Source organism: Hylobates moloch, unplaced genomic scaffold (genome assembly GCF_009828535.3).
Source record: "Hylobates moloch isolate HMO894 unplaced genomic scaffold, HMol_V3 SCAFFOLD_11, whole genome shotgun sequence".
Lineage (NCBI taxonomy): Eukaryota > Metazoa > Chordata > Mammalia > Primates > Hylobatidae > Hylobates > Hylobates moloch.
In genome coordinates this window covers 4,906,670-4,926,669 of record NW_026652286.1, presented here as the reverse complement: position 1 = coordinate 4,926,669, position 20,000 = coordinate 4,906,670, and the positions used below count along the sequence as shown (strand labels likewise).

Below are 20,000 nucleotides of genomic sequence, written 5' to 3'. Positions count from 1 at the left end.
TTAGGTATTCTGTTATAACAACACAAAATGGACTAAGATAACGTTATATGGCAAACAAAATTTTTGCAGATGACATTAAAGTTACTAATCAGCTGAATAAAAAGGGATATTATTCAGATAGACCTTATCAACTCACATGAGCCCTTTAAGTCTAGGCTTAGAGATAGAGGAATTCAAGAGATTTCAGCAGTGGAAATATTCTCCTGCTTGCCTTCAAGGAATAACTGCCATTTTGAGAGCCACATGGCAGAAAACTGTGGGTAACCTCAGTGTTAATGGCCACAATCAGCAGCCAGTAAGAAAATGGAGCCCTCAGTCCTACATTGGCAATAAATTGAATTCTGCCAAGGACTTGAAGAATGAGCTTGACTGAGGACCCCCAAGCCTCAGATGAGATTGCAGCCTTGATATGAGCCTTGTGACACTGAGCAGAGAACTCAGTCACACCACAGCAGAAGACTCTTTCCCCAAGGACTGTCAGATAATGTGTTACGCTAAGTTTGTGGCAATTGTTACACAGCATTAGAAAACTAATACAGGATCCCAAAAGATAAGAGTTATCATCTACAGAAAATAGGTGGTATAATAAAGCTATGGAAGCTATAATCCCACCTCTTTAGAAGTTAACTTGTGAAAGTCAAAGAAATTGCTGATAGCAAATTATGTGATGCTGGGGCCTTTCTCAAATTCCTCACTAACCTTCATTCATTCTCAGGCTCTCAGATCTACAGTCAGGTGGATCTGAGTCCAAACCTGAGCTCTACTACTTAGCAATATGATCTTGGCCAACTTACTTAACTAGCCAGAGCTTGGTAAGTTGTGACAATTAATAGGAACTATGCATGTACAGGACCCAGGATGTATTAAACACTCAAGAAATGTTAGATGATGATTATGATGTCAGCTTTATACACAAGAAATAGGGTTGACCTCTATGCCCCAAAAATAAGATGCTGAGACAAAAGGGATTCCATCATTTGCCACTTCTCTATTTTAAAATTCTGAAACACTCCCTACTGCTTATGTCTAAACTCCAAGAAACTCTTACAACATGCCACTGACTTCACCTTTTCTTTTCTTGAGATGGATCCTCGCTCTGTTGCTTAGGCTGGAGTGCAGTGGTGTGATCTCGGCTCACTGCAATCCCTGCCTCCTGTGTTCAAGCAATTCTCTGCCTCAGCCTCCCAAGTAGCTGGAATTACAGGCGCCCGACACCACGCCTGGCTAATTTTTGTATTTTTAGTAGAGACGGGGTTTCACCATCTTGGCCAGGCCGGTCTTGAACTCCTGACCTCAGTGATCCACCCACCTCGGCCTCCCAAAGTGCTGGGATTACAGGCGTGAGCCACCGCGCCCAGCCAACTTCACCTTTTCACTTATTATTCTGCCTGAACCAGCACCTGAGCTCCAAGCCTTTTTTTCACCTGGTTGGTTGCTCACTCCTGTACATATGCATTCATACACCCCCATTATCCTGTATTTTAATTGTTAACCTGCCAATAATATCTCACTATATTGCACACTGCCCAATGGTTACATTTCCATACCCAGAGACTATCAGAGTACCAGGCAAAAAGCAAATAAGCCATATATTTTTAATGAAATGAATGTTCAGTCTTCAGGCCTTTAAGAAAAGCTGTTCCTAGAATCAAGAAAAAAAAAACACCAATGCTGTGGTTGTTTCTATATTTCCATAGCGTGGTGTTTAAACACTTAGCAATTGCTCTCCTGCATACACTTGTGTAGAGAAGTGGTTAAACAATATTCTCATCCTTCTTTTCCCAAGGAGAAAACCAAAAGAATACCAACCTTAAATAACACACACAGAGGGCAATCTTGAAAGACCTAAAATGACATATCTAGCAAGAAGCTGGCAGCCAAGCTTGTCGCCTGCCTGCCTGTTGGTTCGCTAGAGGGAAGTGGTTCTCAAACTTTAATATGTATACCAGTCACCTGAGGCTATTGTTAAAATGTAGTCTGATTCAGCAGGTTGCGGGGGGGAGAGGGAGAAGAGCCGAGAATGTGCAGGTCTAAAAAAAGCTCCCAGGTGATGCCAATGCTTCTGGTCTCCAGACCTAGACCTCTAGCTTAGACCTGTGCTGACCAGTACGGTAGCCACATGCGGCTATTAAGCCCCTGAAATATGACTAAATAAGCTGTCAGTGTAAAATGCCGATTTCCAAGACTTAGTTAAAAAAAAACAAAAACGAAACTATCTCAATGATTTGTACAGACCACATTGAATTAATATTTTCTGTATTTTGAGTGAAATAAAATGTACTAGTAGGGTTACTTCCCTCTGTATTTTACATTCCACACGTGGCTCGCATTATAGTGCTACTGGACAGCGGTGCCCTAGACTAACCGTCTCCATTCTGAAGCTTCCACTATTGTGAGACTTTAAGAATAAAAGCAACACCTCTCTTCCCATAGCTGGTTCGAAAGCACACCTTTTGTTCCCCAGCTATCTACCAGAAATAAAACGAAAAAGCAAAGATTTAAAAAACAACAAAACTGAGTCCTCTCACTTGTGCTTAAGCTCCACCTAAGCCACTGCTTTTCTCTCCCTCCGGTTCCCGCGCTCCGAGATCGAATCACCCACAGAAAAACAATAACTAAAAAGCGATCTCCATCCCTGAAGCCAAGCTGGGAAAGGGGCCGAAGGTCGCGCTTCCTGGCGGCCCAAGCCGAGGCGGAGGAAACCTGGTAGTCAGCGAGCTACGCCCTCTCGGCTCCTCCTCCTGCTCCTCCTCCAGGGCCGACTTCTTCAAGATGGCGGGCGCCGGAGACTAGCTTCCGCTTCCGGTGTGAGAGGCCCGGCCGGGGGGGCAAGATGGCGGCGGCAGTAGGCGTCCGTGGCCGGTACGAGCTGCCGCCTTGCTCCGGCCCAGGCTGGCTCCTCAGCCTTTCTGCCTTGCTGAGTGTGGCGGCACGAGGGGCCTTCGCCACCACGCACTGGGTCGTCACGGAGGACGGGAAGATCCAGCAGCAGGTAGCGGCCGGGGCGTCCCTCTTCTCCCGTGCCTGCCCTCGCTCCGGGGGGATTCCCCTGCTTGGCCCCTGGCTGTTGGGTTCCGCGCGGCCCCGCCCCCAGCCTACCCTCACGTGGTGTTGGCACCGCGACCCCGGACTCCCTGCATTCGGACCAGGCACTTCCCGCTCCCCACTTGTCTCCTGGTCCTCGTTTGGCCGCCTAGAAGTTCTCACCCTTCCACCTCGCGGGCCGCGCGCCGCGTGGGGAAGAGTCGCCCAGCTGCGGGGTACGGGCCCTGCGGACCTTTTTTAGCTCGGGGTTTAGAAATCACATTTTTCAGGATTCCTGCCTTTGGTGCCTCTCGGGTTCACGCGTCACCGGCGCTCCCCTAGGAAATAGAAAGCAGGTGGCAGCACCAGGGTGTGCGCGAGTCCCAGGGTGTGACAGCTTCTGCACCCCTAGCCTGTGGACCATTCGTGCTGCTCCCCTAGTCTCGTCTACCACATGGTGGATTTCGTTTCTGGTTGTGTTGGTTTCAGCTTGTACCGTTACTCAGGTCAGCAGTGGCTCATTAGAAACAACATAGAAACACTCCCCTTCCGAGGGAATGCTTGAAGATGCCGCTGGTGGCGTTGCCTGCATCTTTTCAGCTGTTACTGCCCTCGTTTCCCAGTGTACTTTGCTTTGTTTCTTTACCTAGTTCCTGTGACCCAGCCTCGCATGGAGGATATGCGATTTCCTGGATTCTTGTATGCCTGAACTAATTCCTCAGAGGCGAGACTGCTTTTCTTATGTAACTTTATGATTGCCTGCATTTTGTAAATGCTGCTGATGCCCAACGAGTGCGTATGTGTGTGTTCCGCTACAGAATATTGGTAAACTTACTGACTTCGAACACTTGAGAACAATCTTGAAGTGTCTGTCTAGCAAACATTTAGAAAGTGAACTGTGTGCCCCATGCAATTTAGCCCACTGATCTAAAACGTTTTAACTAGTGTGGTGGGAAATTACTGGTCCTTTGGGTTGTGTGTAATGAATCATGATAGGAACACATTGCAACGTTTAAGGTGAGGTTTAGATTTAGATTTGCCATGTAATGTAATCGCAAATTCTATCTCAAATATAATAAGTAAGTTAAGGATAATTGAAAATCCGCCTAGGTATTCATGAGTTGTTTTCAGCATATCTGAGAAAAGACCGTGTTCTTATTGGGTAGCGTTTTCTATATGACATACATAAAGAACAGTTTCCTTTTCATTGCCGTACTAGCTGAGACTTTAAATATATGTGTATGTGTTTCACAAACCCAAGAAAACACTGTAAGACCATATATGAGTGCTGGTTGCTTCCACCCTTCTTTTGTTTCCTGATAGTGGTTTTCCCTGAGGTCTTTATGAAGACGTGGAATTAAGTCACTCCTGCTGCATTTTGGGGAGCCTTTCTCCTATTGGCTCTTCTGCAATATTGTTTTTGGCCACAGCTATTTATACTCTATGACATTGACTTCTCCTTCCCATTTTGGTGTCCTACCACTCAGCTGAAAAAGTAGCCCGTGTAAAAAGTGAAAGCTGGTAGAAATGTTTTATGTATATACTTAACACTGCAATGAGAAAGTAGAGTGATTTTTTTTTTTTTTTTTTTAACAAATTCCTTCTTTTTGCACTTTGGATACATATGTATTAATGGGGGAAGGCAGGGGTTACTGGAAACTTGCCTCAGAGAGTGAGGAAGAGCTGAAGAATCTTTTGGATCTCTGCCAAGTCACTCCTGAGCTAAGTAATTAGGCTTAAAGTTTAAAAAGCAAGATTTCTTTATTACATGACTTTAAGTGATCCTTTTCATTGAATTTTCCAATACTTTGCTATACATAACATTTATAGTGTTATGTTCAGGCAGCCACAAAATGTTATGCCAGAAGAAATAAGGTTGGTGTCTACAGTGTAACAATAAGAGGCCAGGGGAGGAAAGTTGGATTTAATCTGAAGAAAAGGCACCACATATAAATAAAGTAAAAGAGTTGGGTGCTGTGGTGAGCTGCTGAGTTCCACTCTGATAGCTGATTGTGCATGACCCATGCTTCCCTTCCTGGCGATAATTTGTATGCAGGTAGAATCCAAACTGTCAATTTAGATCGTGATTAATTATAACATTTGAATATACTGTACGTAAGGACTTGAAAGATCCCATTAGTATATGAAATCCATATATATTGCAGATTTGTACATTCAGAAACATAATTGAAAGCTTAATATATACAGTTGCTCCTCAGTTGATGAAGGGGTTATGTGCTGATAAACCCATTGTAAGTCGAAAATACTGTAAGTCAAAAATGCATTTAATGTACCTACTAAACATTGTAGCTTAGCCTAACCTACCTTAAACGTGCTCACAATACTTACATTAGCCAAATTTGGGCAAAATCATCTAACAGCATCTTTTACAATAAAGTATCGAAATACCTCATGTAATTCATGAATACTTCACTGAAAGTGAAAAACAGTGGTTGTATGGGCACTCAGTACAGTTGCTACCAAATGCATATCACTTTTGCAGCATTGTAAAGTCAAGAAATCATAAGTTGAACCATCAAAAGGTGGGGACCATCTGTATACTTTGTCCTGACATACCAATTCTTGCTGCTTATTCTTGGTTACAATATTTGAATGAGAGCAAAAGTGTGATTTCAGTTTTAAAGTGACCTACTGCCAGGCAAAGGGCTAAAGGCTAACTGGATTAACAGCTTTTAGAAAATTAGAGTGGTACATACCTTTTGAGAACCTTTAATATTAAACATATCCAAATTAGATGTATGGGTCATTGTTTTCCACAGTCATCATAAAGAAGTACTTATGACTTAAAAATCTGAATTGTCCAAAATACAGATTTTAACAGGGACATTTTCCATCATTATAACTTTTTGAGAGATCTCTTTTTGCCCAGGTGAGGCTATTTGGCACCACAACCTCCGCCTCCGGTTCAAGTTCTCCTGTGTGTGTGTGTGTGTGTATTTTTAGTGGAGACAGGGTTTCACCATACTGGACAGGCTGGTCTCGAACTCCAAACCTTGTGATCCGCCCACCTTGGCCTCCCAAAGTGCTGGGATTACAGGTGTGAGCCGCTGTGCCCGGCCATTATAACTTTTTAAGTACAGCAAGGAGTCTTTCCCAGGAGAGATGAAAATTCATTTGATTTTTTATATTTCAAGGTTTAGCAGACAATAAAGATAGGCACCCACCAGTTATATACCACAGACTTGTCAACATGCATATGTATTGGAAATGGTACATCCTTTGGTGGGTTGAAAAGGGGGCTTAAGTAAGAGCAAGGAGCATACATTCCTGCAGGCAACCTCTTCACAGTCAGAGCTGGGGCTGCTGCAGGCAGCAGCTGGTGTCCATTACTTGGCATGATGGTTGAAGGAATTATTTCTTTTTCTTTTAGAGATGGGGGTCTGTCTTTATTGCCCAGGCTGAAGTGCATGGTTATTCCCATGCATTGCAGCCTTAATTGATCTTCCTACCTCAGCCTCCTGAGTAGGTGGGACTACAGGCTTGTGCCGCCATGCCCGGCAAGTTGTTGCATTTCACAATCCCTGCCTCAGCTAGGAAGCATACCTTCCCCAATTTTTAGGTTATGTTTACTGAGCTGCCATTGAATTCCCAAATATGGTCCAGGGAATCCTGGAGCTGGGATGTGGAGAGAACATTCCCGTCACTAAGTTCCTTTTCCACTGGTGTCAGGGGAAGGCTAAGAGAAACCCCTTCTTCTCCTCCTCTCCGCTCTGTGCTGTTTTCCTAGCTTTGGGCTTTGACATACCTCTGATGCCCTAGTGTCTGTCGCTGGTACCTGGAACCTAGTAAGGCCATCTCACTTTATTTAAGCAAGGGTCCTTAACTTGGACCCCATGGACTTAAGAAGTGAGCTATTATAATCTGGTTACTAAAAGGATCACTAGTGTAATCAGGCCTGTGGATCTTTTGGTTGACTTTGTGAAAAATAGGTTTCAAGATAAATTTTGTGTTGTTTCATTTTGATGTTTTTGCTTAATCACTAGTTTGGCAATATCTACTTTCTATATTCTATTTTCTATTTTTTATCAAGTGTCTGGCAATTTACTTGCAACAAAGGTTAAACTTTTGTGAATTTGCCTAAGAGCCTAACCACTCTATGGCACTTCATTTCGTTGAAAAAATAAAATGTATGTTCCATGTTCTAGGTAGCAGCTAACAGAGAAACTCTTGAAATCTTACCAGTTTGTTAGTTGTAGCCTTAATGAATCAAGAAGTTGTATTGCTAGTACTGAGTTCTCTGCCTCTGGATATTCTTTTTCTTCTTTTCTTCATCATTCTTTCCTTCTCATAAGCACTTCAGAGTGCTACTCTATACATAAGTGGAGGGCTAAAAATTTAAGTAAATTAAGAGTATCATCTGTATCAGCTGTCTTATACATTTTAATATTTGTATTCTTTGTCACTATTTCCCTCTTCTCCAATGTTACTTAGAACTGTGGACTTTAAGATTTGGAAAACATTCTTAAGGATTATGTAGTACAACTCCTAAGAGAGAAAGTCACTCAAAGTCATGTAACTAATGTGTAGCATTTCGTGGCAATAGTAAGTAAAAATGGATTAGTCTGCAGTAGCATGCAAGTGAGCACCTTGTACTCAGTAAGTTTGAAGTAGATTTTTTCCTCTTATAACACCTACAAATGAAGGACTACAAAGAAACATAAAAGCAAAAATGGAAATAATGAAGTAAAGGTATCTTCTTTTCCAGTTTGCTTTATCTCCTTAGAATGTTCTGTGGTAACTTAAGATTCAGGGTAATTGGGTATGGAAGGGTCCTAAATAAGCGTGGGTTCATTCGGCATTTACTTAATCATTTTGCCCCCAGTCAGGCTGGTATCTTCGGAGTACAGATCCTCTTTTTTTTTTTTTTTTGAGACGGAGTCTCACTCTTATCACCCAGGCTGGAGTGCAGTGGTGTGATTCTGGCTCACTGCAACCTCTGTCTCCTGGGTTTAAGTGATTCTCCTGTCTCAGCCTCCCAAATAGCTGGGACTACAGGTGTGCACCACCACACCTGGCTAATTTTTGAATGTTTAGTAGAGACAGGGTTTCTTCATGTTGGCCAGGCTGGTCTTAAACTCCAGGCCTCAAGCGATCCTCCTGCTTTGGCCTCCCAAAGTGCTGGGATTACAGGTGTGAGCCATTGTGCCCAGCCATTAATAGCTTGTAAGTGAAGGCCTGGTTTAATTTTGGTCTGATGTTAAGTAATTTGGTTAATCTGGGAGAGAGCATCCATATGGCACTGTGAAGCTGACAGCTTTATTTCTGTACTTTTCAAAAGTAACTCATCTTTTTTTGTCATAAAGGACTGTTTCTATGTTTATACACTTCCGGGATTTAGTTACACCTGGAGAGGTCATGGTGGTTATTCACTAATTTGCTAGGCATCTGCCAAACCTTTGCAGTTTGTCCAGGACCTTCGCTTCGAAATGATTCTCATTCAGTCCATTTTTTCAGATATTGTCCACTATTATTTTTCTTCTTATAAATTCCCGAGATTCTGACTTTGTTTATACTGTAGGGCAGTGAGAGGAGCTTGGAAATGTACAGAAATAAATTAGAACTTTAAATAATTTTCCCACTTTTTCAATTTTTTAAATTTGTATTTATTTATTTATTTATTTTTTGAGACAGAGTTTTGCTCTTGTTGCCCAGGCTGGAGTACAGTGGCACGATCTCGGCTCACCTCAACCTCCACCTCCTGGATTCAAGCGGTTTTCCTGCCTCAGCCTCCTGAGTAGCTGGGATTATAGGCATGTACCACCACGTCTGGCTAATTTTGTATTTTTAATAGAGACAGGGTTTCTGCTGGTCAGGCTGGTCTCAAACTCCTGACCTCAGGTGATCCGCCTGCCTCGGCCTCCCAAAATGCTGGGATTACAGGCATGAGCCACCACGCCCGGCCATAATGTTTTTTATTTTTTAAAGACAGGTCACTCTGTCACCCAGGCTAGAGTGCAGTGGCACGATCATAGCTCAGCGTGACCTTGAACTCCTGGGCTCAAGTGATCTTCCCGCCACAACCTCCCTAGTACCTGGAACTACAAGTGCATGCCACCACACCTGGCTAGTTTGTTTTTTTATTTTTTGTAGAGATGGGATTGTACCATGTTGCTCAGGCTGGAGTTCAGTGGCATGATTATGGCTCATTGTAAACTTGAACTCTTGGGCTCAAGTGATCCTCCCGCCTCAGCCTCCCATGTAGCTGGGACTACAGGCACGTGCCACCGCACCCAGCTAATTTTTGTATTTTTTTGTAGAGATGGGGTTTCGCCACGTCACCCAGGCTGATCTTGATCTCCTGAGCTGAAGCAGTCACCTGCCTTGGCCTCCCAAAGTGCTGGGATTACAGGCGTGAGCCACCACGCCTGGCCAGCTCATCTCCTTCTTAACTTTGTTGTTTTTGTTTTTGTTTCTTTGCCCTTGCTCTTTTTCATACTCACCCTCTAGATCAGTAGTTCTCAAACTTTACCTTGTACAAAAATAATTGGGGAATTGGGAGTTGCTTACTTAAAATGCAGATTTCCAAGACACCCAGAGTATCTGATTCAGTAGGTTGGTGGTGAAGCCAAGAATTCTACATTTTTATCAAACTCCTTAGGAGAGTATAATGCAGATAGACCACACATAGTCTAAGGAATTCAGTTTTAGATATTACCATCCTTCCAGCTTCTGTTCCAGTTTTTTTAAACTCTGTACATACACCTGAGCATCAGTTACCACATATATGCTGAGAGTATCTGCATTCATTTTGTAACTTAGTTTTTTTCTCCAGAGTTGTAGATTTAAGACCTTTTTGTTTTGTTTTGTTTTGAGATGGAGTCTCGCTCTGTCGCCAGGCCGTAATGCAGTGGCGCAATCTCGGCTCACTGCAACCTCCGCGTCCCAGGTTCAAGCAATTCTTCTGCCTCAGCCTCCCGAGTAGCTGGGACTAGGGCCTCGTGCCACCATGCCTGGCTAATTTTTGTATTTTTAGTAGAGATGGGGTTTTACTGCATTGGCCAGGATGGTCTCAAACTCCTGACCTCGTGATCCACTAGCCTCAGCCTCCCAAAGTGCTGGGATTACAGGCATGAGCCACTACACCCAGCCTATAACTTTTAATTCCATGTGAATGTCTCCTAAGTACTTCAAGCTAAAATGACCAAATTGAAACTCATTTTTACCCCAAACTTGCGTCAAGCCGTATTATTGCTAATGTAATGAAAGATACTACCAGCCACTGTTCATATGGTTTGGCTGTGTCCCCACCCAAATCTCCTCCACCATAATTGTGAGGCTTCCCCAGCCACATGGAACTGTGAGTTCTCCATTAAACTTCTTTCCTTTGTGCCCAGTCTCGGGCATGTCTTTATCAGCAGCGTGAAAACAGACCAATACAACTAACTACCTGTTTGTTCACGTCAGAAATCTAGTTGTCTTTAATTCCTTAGTCTCCCTTAGCCCTCACCAAGATCTTTGTTTTACTAATTATATTTTACTTCTTCCCATAGCTACTATCATTACTCTAATTCAGGCCACCTTATTATTGCCACAGCTTCTTGTTCTTCTCCTTTGTTTTATGTAATTAAAAATTTTGAAACCATCCTGGGCAACATGGTAAAACCCTGTCTCTACTAAAATACCAAAAAATTAGCTGGGCATGGTGGTGCGCGCCTGTAATCCAAGCTACTCGGGAGGCTGAGGTGGGAGAATCGCTTGAGCCTGGGAAGTGGAAGTTGTAGTGACCCAGGATCGTGCCACTGTACTCCAGCTTGCGTGACAGAGTGAGACTCCGCCTCAAAAAAAAAAAAAAAAATTGAATTCAGAAATAATGTATGGCATTGTAAAAATAAACATCCGCCATGCCAGCATGGGAATATTTAAATTAATAAAGTGAAATCTCTCCACCTCTATGCGCTCTCACTCCCCAGGGAAAGCTACTTTTAATAGTTGGGTGCATATCCCAGGACATGGTCCAAACTCTTTCTATTGACAAGGTTTTAGTGGTGGGGAGGGAGACAGATTCTCGAACATATCTTACGTGACCTGCCCTTCCTCTGTAGCCTCTCTGGTCATCCTTGAGTACCCCACCCTAACCCTAGAATAACACAGCCGTACTGACTTAGCTTTTGTGAGTATCCCCAAATATGCAGCACTTCTGGGCCTTTGCACATGCTGTTCTTCCCCCAGCACTCGAGTCTAGCTGAGTCACACTCATCATAATATAAACATCATTTTCTCAGTGAAGCTTCTGGTATACCCAAATTTGAATAAGCTGTTCTATGTGCTTCCATAGCATCCTGAATTCCTTTATGAAAGGATCTACCATACTATGGTGGGCCTGCCTACTTAGGTAAATGCCACACTAGACATTTCTCAGTGAATCCTTATAGTATTCAGTAATATCTTAGTCATCTGGGGACTAAGCCTAAAAGAAGCCTCAGACTTCCATGTTTTTAAAGCTTTGAGTAACGCATTATTGAATCAGCCCTTAGGCCCTCAGAAAAGGCGCACAGTAGATGAGAAGAGCCATAATTTCAGAGATGATTTCTGCTTATCTACTGTAGTCATGCTGTGTTATGCAAGGGAAATCATCCTCGCTGTCTTCATACCAGTTTAGATATATCTAAAAGGTCAGCTTTAATGTGCAGGCATCAAAAAGCAAAAAGTATGGGGCATCAAGAGACAAGAAAAAAGCAGAAGAAAATAATCAGAAAAAACAGAGGCGAGGTAGATGAGAAATGGCAGCTGCACTGTTGAGGAGGGATTAGAACCAGCTGTGGGGTTCAGCAGTTGTTGCAGTTTAGAAGCCACACTGGTGAAAGTAAACAGAAGGCGCTCTGATAGTGAAGAATAAATAAGAGGGTTCGCGAGCTGCTCACGTCAAAAATTAGAACAACTTTGCATCCCAAAATGTTAAGGAGCAGGGTGTAAGCTAAAACCTGCGTCTCAGCTGTACTCCTTGATAGCAGAAGTGAAAACAAGGGGAATGTGTGTGTGTGGGGGGGGCTCTTTTACAGACAGACACCCTAAAAGAGTTATCTGTGCTCATGGAGTCTCCTCTCTCTTCCTTTTTTAAGCTCCCTCCAATTCATCCTTCATCCCTACAACTCTTGTCAAGATACCCAGAGCCTATGCTCAGTTTTCACTAATCTTAAGTTCTTAGCAGCCCAGCATTTGTCTTCATATCTTCCTCAGCTATTTTCTTACATGCTTACCTAAAAGAGTGGCTGACACATAGTATACACTGAGGAAACACTGAATAAGGGAGAGAGAATGTGTGTAACTAAGCAACTTTTTACACCTGTAATAGCTCTTACATACATTAGCATACAGAAGAGCCAACACATATTCCTGGTTTTTCTTCTCAATCCCTGGCCCTGACTTCTCATTCTCTTCTGCTGAATTCGCCTTTTCTTGATGAGTGTTAGATGTCGGTGTGCCCCTTTTCTTCCCTCTGTACATATGTTCACCAGATGATCTTTTGCAGTCTCGGGGCATAGAGTACCATTTATATTCTAAAGACTCTCAAATCTTAAATGCAGTTTCAACTTCTTCCTGAACTTCAGACTCATATATCCAACTGCCTACTGAACATCACCATTTAGCTGTCATCACAAATACATCATGTCCTAAACTAAACTCTTGATTTTCTACCCCACCACACCTGATCTTCCCCCATTCACAAAATTGCCCAGGTCCAAAATTTTGGTATCTTCTTGACTCTTTCTCATATCTCATACCCAACCTAGCAATAACTTGTCAGCCCTGCTTCCAGAGTGTTTCCTGAATCCAGCCATGTCTTTCTACCTCCATTTCTGTAACTCCAGTCAATACTGTCTTCATCTCTTTGCAGAATCTATGCAGTGGCTTCCTCCCTGGTCTCCTTGGTTCTACTTTTGCCCCCTAGATCTGTTATCTCCAGAGCAGCCAAAGTAATCTCTTAAAAAGCACAACTGGTCATGTCACTCCTTTGGGATAGGAGGGAAACAAGGAACATCAGAAAATCTTCAGTAGTTTCCCATCATACTTAGATTAAAATCTGGAGTTTTCCTTATGGCCCGCAAGGTCCTGTAAGGTCTAGAACCTGGCCCCTGTCTACTCCTCCAGCCTCAGACACCACTTTCTTCCTTGTGTGGTGTGGTGTGCTCTGCCTCAGCCATACCAGCCCTTGGGATGTTCTTCAAACCACCAAGCTTGATTCTGCCTTTGGACCTTTGTCCTTGCTTCTTCCTCTGCAGATGGCATAATGGCTCAGCCTCTCTCTCCTTTCAGGTCTCTTTTCACATGTCATCTCTTGTTCTAACTACTTTTATCTAAAACAGCATCTATCTGAGCCATAACTGTTGTGTCTTGATCCAGCTTTTCACTTACCTTCCTTTCAGAGTTGTAAATGTTCTACTTTATTAATTATGTTATTTGTATATGCCCTGGTGACATGAATTAGAAAATGTGGACTGGTAGCATTATTGTAAGAAGTTACTCATTTGTGGTTCATGTTGAAAATGGTTACTAACTTGCTTATCAATTAGGAGAATGGTGATTGTTTACAGACATGAATATTCTCATAAAATTGACTGCAACACTATAGATGTTCAAATCTAGATAACAACTGTGCAATACGTGTCCCATACCTAAGTTATTTTATGTAAATTTACAACTGTAAAGATACATTTGTATACTTCAGGAACTGTGAAAATGAGAAGGTAAAATCCAGTTGAGGGTAAAACTTTAGGAAACAGGGATATAAGGCCATGGAAATTCAGATGATAGTCAAGGTTTAGCATGATAGTCAAGGTTTAGCATTTTCATTTATTTAAAGTTTGTTTTTTACTTTGATGACTTGATAGCCTATAAGATTAAAATTGGTTTCTAATTTCTTTTTTTTTTTTTTTTTTGAAACAGAGTCTTGCTCTGTCACCCAGGCTGGAGTACAGTGGTGCAATCTTGTTTCACTGCAACCTCTGCCTCCCAGGTTCAAGTAATTCTCCTGCCTCAGCCTCCCGAGTAGCTGGGACTACAGGCACACACCACCACACCTGGCTAATTGTTGTATTTTTAGTGGAGACGGGGTTTCACCATGTTGGCCAGGCTGGTCTCGAACTCCTGACCTCAGGAGTTCTCCCGCCTTGGCCTCCCAAAGTGCTGGGATTATAGGCTTGAGCCACTGTACCCGGCCTCTGATTTTTCAAAAATACTGTACAAGTACTCTAGCTTCAAAAAGTCATAATTAACAAATATATTTCCAAATCTTGGCAGTTCATTATAATAGTTTTCTTGATCTCATACAATGAAATGTTTCTAGTAAAAGATCTGTTTATATTACACATTTGTTTTGACAGTTATAGCCAGGAGCCCATGTGTGTCTCTCTCAAGAGAGGAAGCTGGGCTACTATTTTTGTGAACCTGTACTTCTCTAAACCTCAAAGAAGATGCAAGCCCATGATGGTTAGACTTGAATCCTGAAGAGATAATTCCATGAGAAGTGGAGCAACAGACTTTCTGCCTGCCTCATTCCATCCCTGTGAAACTCATCTTACTTGCCACCATAGTAGCCTGGCAGGGATCACAAACAGAAGGGTCCCTTAGGCAATCATTTGATAATAAGTTTGAGCTAGATTTGTGATAAGGGTAAAAATCTGAGGGAAGAAAGGTAAGGAGCAAGAAAATGCAAAAGATGTTGCGTTTTTGAGGTGTTCTACCTTGGTCCTTATCTGTGAGAGGAATTTTTTTTCTCTATGAGTGAATACATGAGGGAAAAATACAAGATTGTTCCTCAGACCTAAGTTTATATTTGTCATTACAGTTTGTTTAAGAAAAAAAAAACGATAAAACATGTTACGTAGTGTTCTAAAGTTTCAGTGTTAACAAGATGACCTGTGGATAGCACATTAAAAAAAAAAAGAACACTTTATAAATTTAAATAATACATGTTCACTGTAGAAAAAGTTAGAAAACACAAACAAGAAGAGAATAATCACCTAGAGTCATATCAACTGGAAACCACATTCTTAAAATATGATATATAAACTGTCAGATAGTTAAAGAGAGGCAGCAAGTTGTTTGTTTGTTTGTTTGTTTGTTTGAAGATGGGGTCTCTTGTCCAGGCTGCAGTGCAGTGGCACGATCATGGCTCATTGCAGCCTCAAACTCCTCAAGTGGTTCTCCCACCTCAGTCTCTCAAGTAGCTAAAACAGGCATGTGCCACCACACCCAGCTACTTTTAAAAATTGTTTTGTAGAGATGGGGTTTTGCTATGTTGTTCAGGGAGGGGAGGGGGGTCTTGAACTCCTGATCTCAGGTGATCTTCCTTCTTTGGCCTCCCAAAGTGCTAAGATTACAGGTGTGAACCATCACACTCAGGTGAGATTTTTTATAAGTACACTGTGAATGGAAAAAACATCTCAGTTTCTCCCACTGTTCTCTTACAACATGTTTCTGACACCACCAACAAGCAAGCAATCAGTTCTGCAGCTGTCACCGACTAGGTGGCTTCCAGTTCAGTTCTGACATTGTCTACCTGGCAGTGGCATCAGATCCTACAGGTCGAGAGCTCAGTGCCACAAGACTCCTCCCACCCCATTCAGTCCCAGCCTCTTCTGACCAACCAGCTTCAAGTTGGGGCTCCCACAGCTGCCTCTTTGGGTTCAATTAATTTGCCAGAGTGGCTCACAGAACTTAAGGAAACTTACTTATATTTACTGGTTTATTATATTAGAAAAGACACAGATGAAGAGATGCACAGGGTGACATATGGGGCAAGGGGTGTAGAACTTCCATGCTCTCTCCAGGAACTTCCACGTGTTTGGCTCTCTGGAATCTCCTAAACCCAGTCCTTTTGGGGTTTTATGGAGGCTTTATTACATGGGCATGATTGAGTAAACCATTGGCCATTGGTGATCAACTTAACCTTCAGCCCCTCTTCTCTCACCAGAGGTTGAGGGGTGGGGCTGAAAGTCCTAATCATGCCTTAGTCTTTCCAGGGACCTGGCCTGATCCTGAAACTACCTAGGTGCTGCCAGCTATCAGTCAACTCACTACTGTACAAAAAGACAGCACTTTGGAGATTCTAAGGATTTTAGGAGTTGTATGCCAAGAAAAGGTGGGTGGGGTGGAAGACCAAATATATATTTTACAGTATCACATACACAAAAGAAATACGTATGGCCAAGGAAGAGACTGAAATGTATTCATGGCCTGACGCAGCAGCTCACCTGTAGTCCCAGTTACTCTGGAGGCTGAGGTGGGAGGATTGCTTGAGCACAGGAATTCAAGGTTACAGTGAACTATGATCACACCACTCCACTCTAGCCTTGGTGACAGAGCAAGACCCTATCTCTTTAAACGAGAAAGAAAAAAATGTGTATATTCACCCTTATTTCTGCATTCCTAAGGATGTGTAGGAACTCAGTCACTGTTGTTAGGAATTTAAGTTGATTCAACTGTTCTGGAGAAAAGCTAGCAAAAACTGTAAAATTACAAATGCCAAAAAAAAGTGTAGTTCCTTTAACCTAACAGTTTTCTTTCTGTTACAGGAAAGAAATAATCTGATAGCTGTCTAAAAAGGTTTGTGGGTTTTTTTTTTTTTTTTTTTTTTTTTTTTGAGAATGAGCCACTCTTGTCGCCCAGGCTGGAGTGCAGTGGCATGATCTCCTTTCACTGCAACCTCCACTTCCTGGGTTCAAGCGATTCTCCTGCCTCAGCCTCCTGAATAGCTGGGATTACAGGTACCTACCACCACACTCAGCTAATTTATTTATTTATTTATTTATTTATTTATTTATTTTTGAGACAGAGTTTCACTCTTATTGACCAGGCTGGAGTGCCTGGCTCACTGCAACCTCCACCTCCCAGATTCAAGCAATTCTCCTGCCTCAGCCTCCCAAGTAGCTGGGATTACAAGCATGTGCCACTATGCCTGGCTAATTTTTATAGTTTTAAAAGAGATGGGGTTTCACCATGTTGGACAGGCTAGTCTTGAACTCCTGACCTTAGGTGATCCACCCGCCTCAGCCTGCCAAAGTGCTGGGATTACAGGTGTGAGCCACTGCACCCAGCCAAAAGTTTTAGTATAGGATGTTCATTGTAATATTGTTAAAAAGGGAGAATAACCAAAAACCTGAATTTTAGTTAGGAACCTGGGTAAATAATATTAACCACTAAAAATATTGACATAGGTCTGTATTTACTGGGAAGTCTGACAAAGTGTAGAGAGGAATAGAGGAAGGAAATAATATAGTAGATATATTATTATCCTATTTTTGTGAAAATATTTACCTACAAAGCTCTGTGTGTTTGTGTATGTATGTAGAAGTTATCCTGACGTGATATATATCTAACAGCAGATATCTCTGAAAGTGAAATTTCAAGTAATTTTTATTTTCTCCTTCATATTGTCTGTATGGTACTGTTTGTTTTTACAGTAAAATATATTTAGTTTATAATTCTAAAGATTTTGTTAGTATTAAGTAGCTTAAAGATAAAGAGGGCTGATTTTGCCATGAACAACATAACTGCTCAGAAGTAGCCACTGCTAATTGGAGCCTTGGTTTAATTTGACAAATTGACAGTTTAAAAGAAGCTTTTTTTTTTTTTTTTGAGACAGAGTCTCGATCTGTCGCCCAGGCTGGAGTGCAGTGGCACAATCTCTGCTCACTGCAAGCTCCACCTCCCAGGTTCACGCCATTCTCCTGCCTCAGCCTCCCCAGTAGCTGGAACTACAGGCTCCCACCACCACGCCTGGCTAATTTTTTGTATTTTTAGTAGAGGTGAGGTTTCACCGTGTTAGCCAGGATGGTCTCAATCTCCTGACCTCATGATCCGCCCGCCTCAGCCTCCCAAAGTGCTGGGATTACAGGCGTGAAACACCACACCCGGCCCTAAAAGAAGGTTTTAATTACAGCTTTGGAAAATATTCCTGCCCAGTGTGAGTACGAATTTATATGGGCAAATTGAAAGAATGATAATTTCATATATTTGAATATCAGACTTTTGGGGCTATAGGTCTGGCTAGTAAAAATGTGATACTTTTATGGTAATGTTAAGTCTTTTATAGAAGTAGGATTTGAAAATTAAAAGGAATTTTAGAAATTTGCTTGCATCCCTTCAGTTTTTAGATGAAGAAACAGAAGCCCAGGCAGGGAAGATGATCTGTTTAAAGCCATACAGCTAGTCATAGACTGATCAGATGCATATTTTGTTTCTGATCTCTGGTACCTTAGCCGCTTCACCTTTTTTTCCCAAATAGTCGTCAGTGAATGATAATGCTTTAGCAGATGGAGTTGGAGTATCTAATAAATGTGGCAGAGTATCTAAGAGATACTGTCCTCAAACAATCAACAGTATATTAAATGCCTAGCATATACCTGAAAGCAAGTTACATACTGAAGGTAGAAAAAGAAATACATAAAAAAAATTGTGTGGGAAAGCACTCCCTATTCAATAAATGGTGCTGGGATGACTGGCTAGCCATATGCAGAAGTATGAAACTATATCCCTACCTTTTACCATATACAGAAATTAACTCAAGATAGATTAAAGACTTAAAGGTAAGAAATAAAACTACCCAAAAATCCTAGCAGAAAACCCAGGAAATATCATTCTGGACATAGGCCTGGGCAAAGAATTTATGACTAAGACCCCAAAAGCAATTGCAACAAACCAGAAATGGACAAGTGGGACCTAATTAAACTAAAAAGCTTCCACACAGCAAAAGAAACTATCAACAGAGTAAACCTGTAGAATGGGAGAAACTATTCTCAAACTATGCATCCAACAAAGATCTGATATCCAGAATCTATAAGGAACTTAATTCAACAAGCAAAAAACAACTCCATTAGAAAATGGGCAGACATGAACAGGCACTTCTCAAAAGAAGACATATATGCAGGCAACAAATATGAAAAAATGCTCAACGTCACTAATCACTAGAGAAGTGCAAATCAAAACCACAATAAGATACCATCTCGCACCAGTCAGAATGACTGTTACTAAAAAGACCAAAAAAAAAAAAAAAAGATACTGGCAAGGCTATAGAGAAAATGGAAGGCTTATACACCGTTGATGGGAATGTAAATTAGATCAGCCCCTGTGGAGATTTCTCAAAGAACTTAAAACAGAACTACCATTTGATCCAGCTGTTCCTGTACTGATTATATACCCAAAGAAAAATAAGTCTTTCTACCATAAAGACGTGTACTCCTATGTTCATCACAGTGCTATTCACAATAACAAAGACGTGAAATCAACCTAGGTGCCCATTAACCATGGACTGAATAAAGAAAATGTAGTACATATACATCATGAAATACTATGCAGCTGCAAAAAAGAATGAAATTATGTCCTCTGCAATAACACGGATGTAGCTAGAGGCCACTGTCCTAAGTAAATTAATGTATAAACAGAAAAGCAAATACTGCATGTTCTTATAAGTGGGAGCTAAATATTGAGTACTCATGGTCATAAAGATGGGAACAGTAGACGCTGGGGACTACTAGAGGGTGAAGAGTTGAAAAACTATAAGGTATTATGTTCACTACCTGCATAATGGGATCATTTATACACCAAACATCAGTGACACACAATTTACCCATTTAACATGTGCACACATACTCCCCAAACCTAAAATAAAATTTGAAAAAAATAGATAGCTATATGTAGCAAAAATTGGTACCTGGATTTTGAATGATTTATATGTATTTAAATTTAAACCAGCTGTGATTATGATCAAAAATGTTTTGGAGAGACAGATATATAGTAATATAATAAATGCTATTACGGAAGTGTGTATAAAGTGCTATGAGAGCTCAAGAGAAGGATGTCTTCACAAAAGAAATGTCATTTGGCCTTCATGTACAGTACATGGATAGAAGTGCATTCCAGGTAGAGGAAGCAGTATGTGCAAAGGCACAGAGGCTCTTAAAAGAGCCACAATAGTAATAAGATGCCCTAGACAGGGGGACATCGGTGAAAATTGG

General features: G+C 41.7%; 1 protein-coding gene across 7 annotated transcripts in view; it reads left to right on the top strand.

Annotated features, from left to right (window-relative positions):
* The first annotated feature begins 2,798 nt into the window (after positions 1-2,798).
* Positions 2,799-20,000, top strand: part of TTC17 (tetratricopeptide repeat domain 17) — a 126,669-nt gene continuing 109,467 nt past the window's right edge. For 4 of the 7 annotated variants that reach the window (XR_009215725.1, XR_009215726.1, XM_032166225.2 and 1 more), the window contains exon 1: positions 2,832-2,992. Coding sequence is in view for 5 of the 7 variants with exons in the window: in XM_032166225.2 (XP_032022116.1) it covers positions 2,834-2,992 (159 nt within the window). In the remaining 2 variants the exon portion in view is untranslated. Of the gene's footprint in view, positions 2,993-20,000 lie in introns of all 7 variants that reach the window. The other 3 variants (XM_032166227.2, XM_032166224.2, XM_032166229.2) reach the window with 1 other exon arrangement.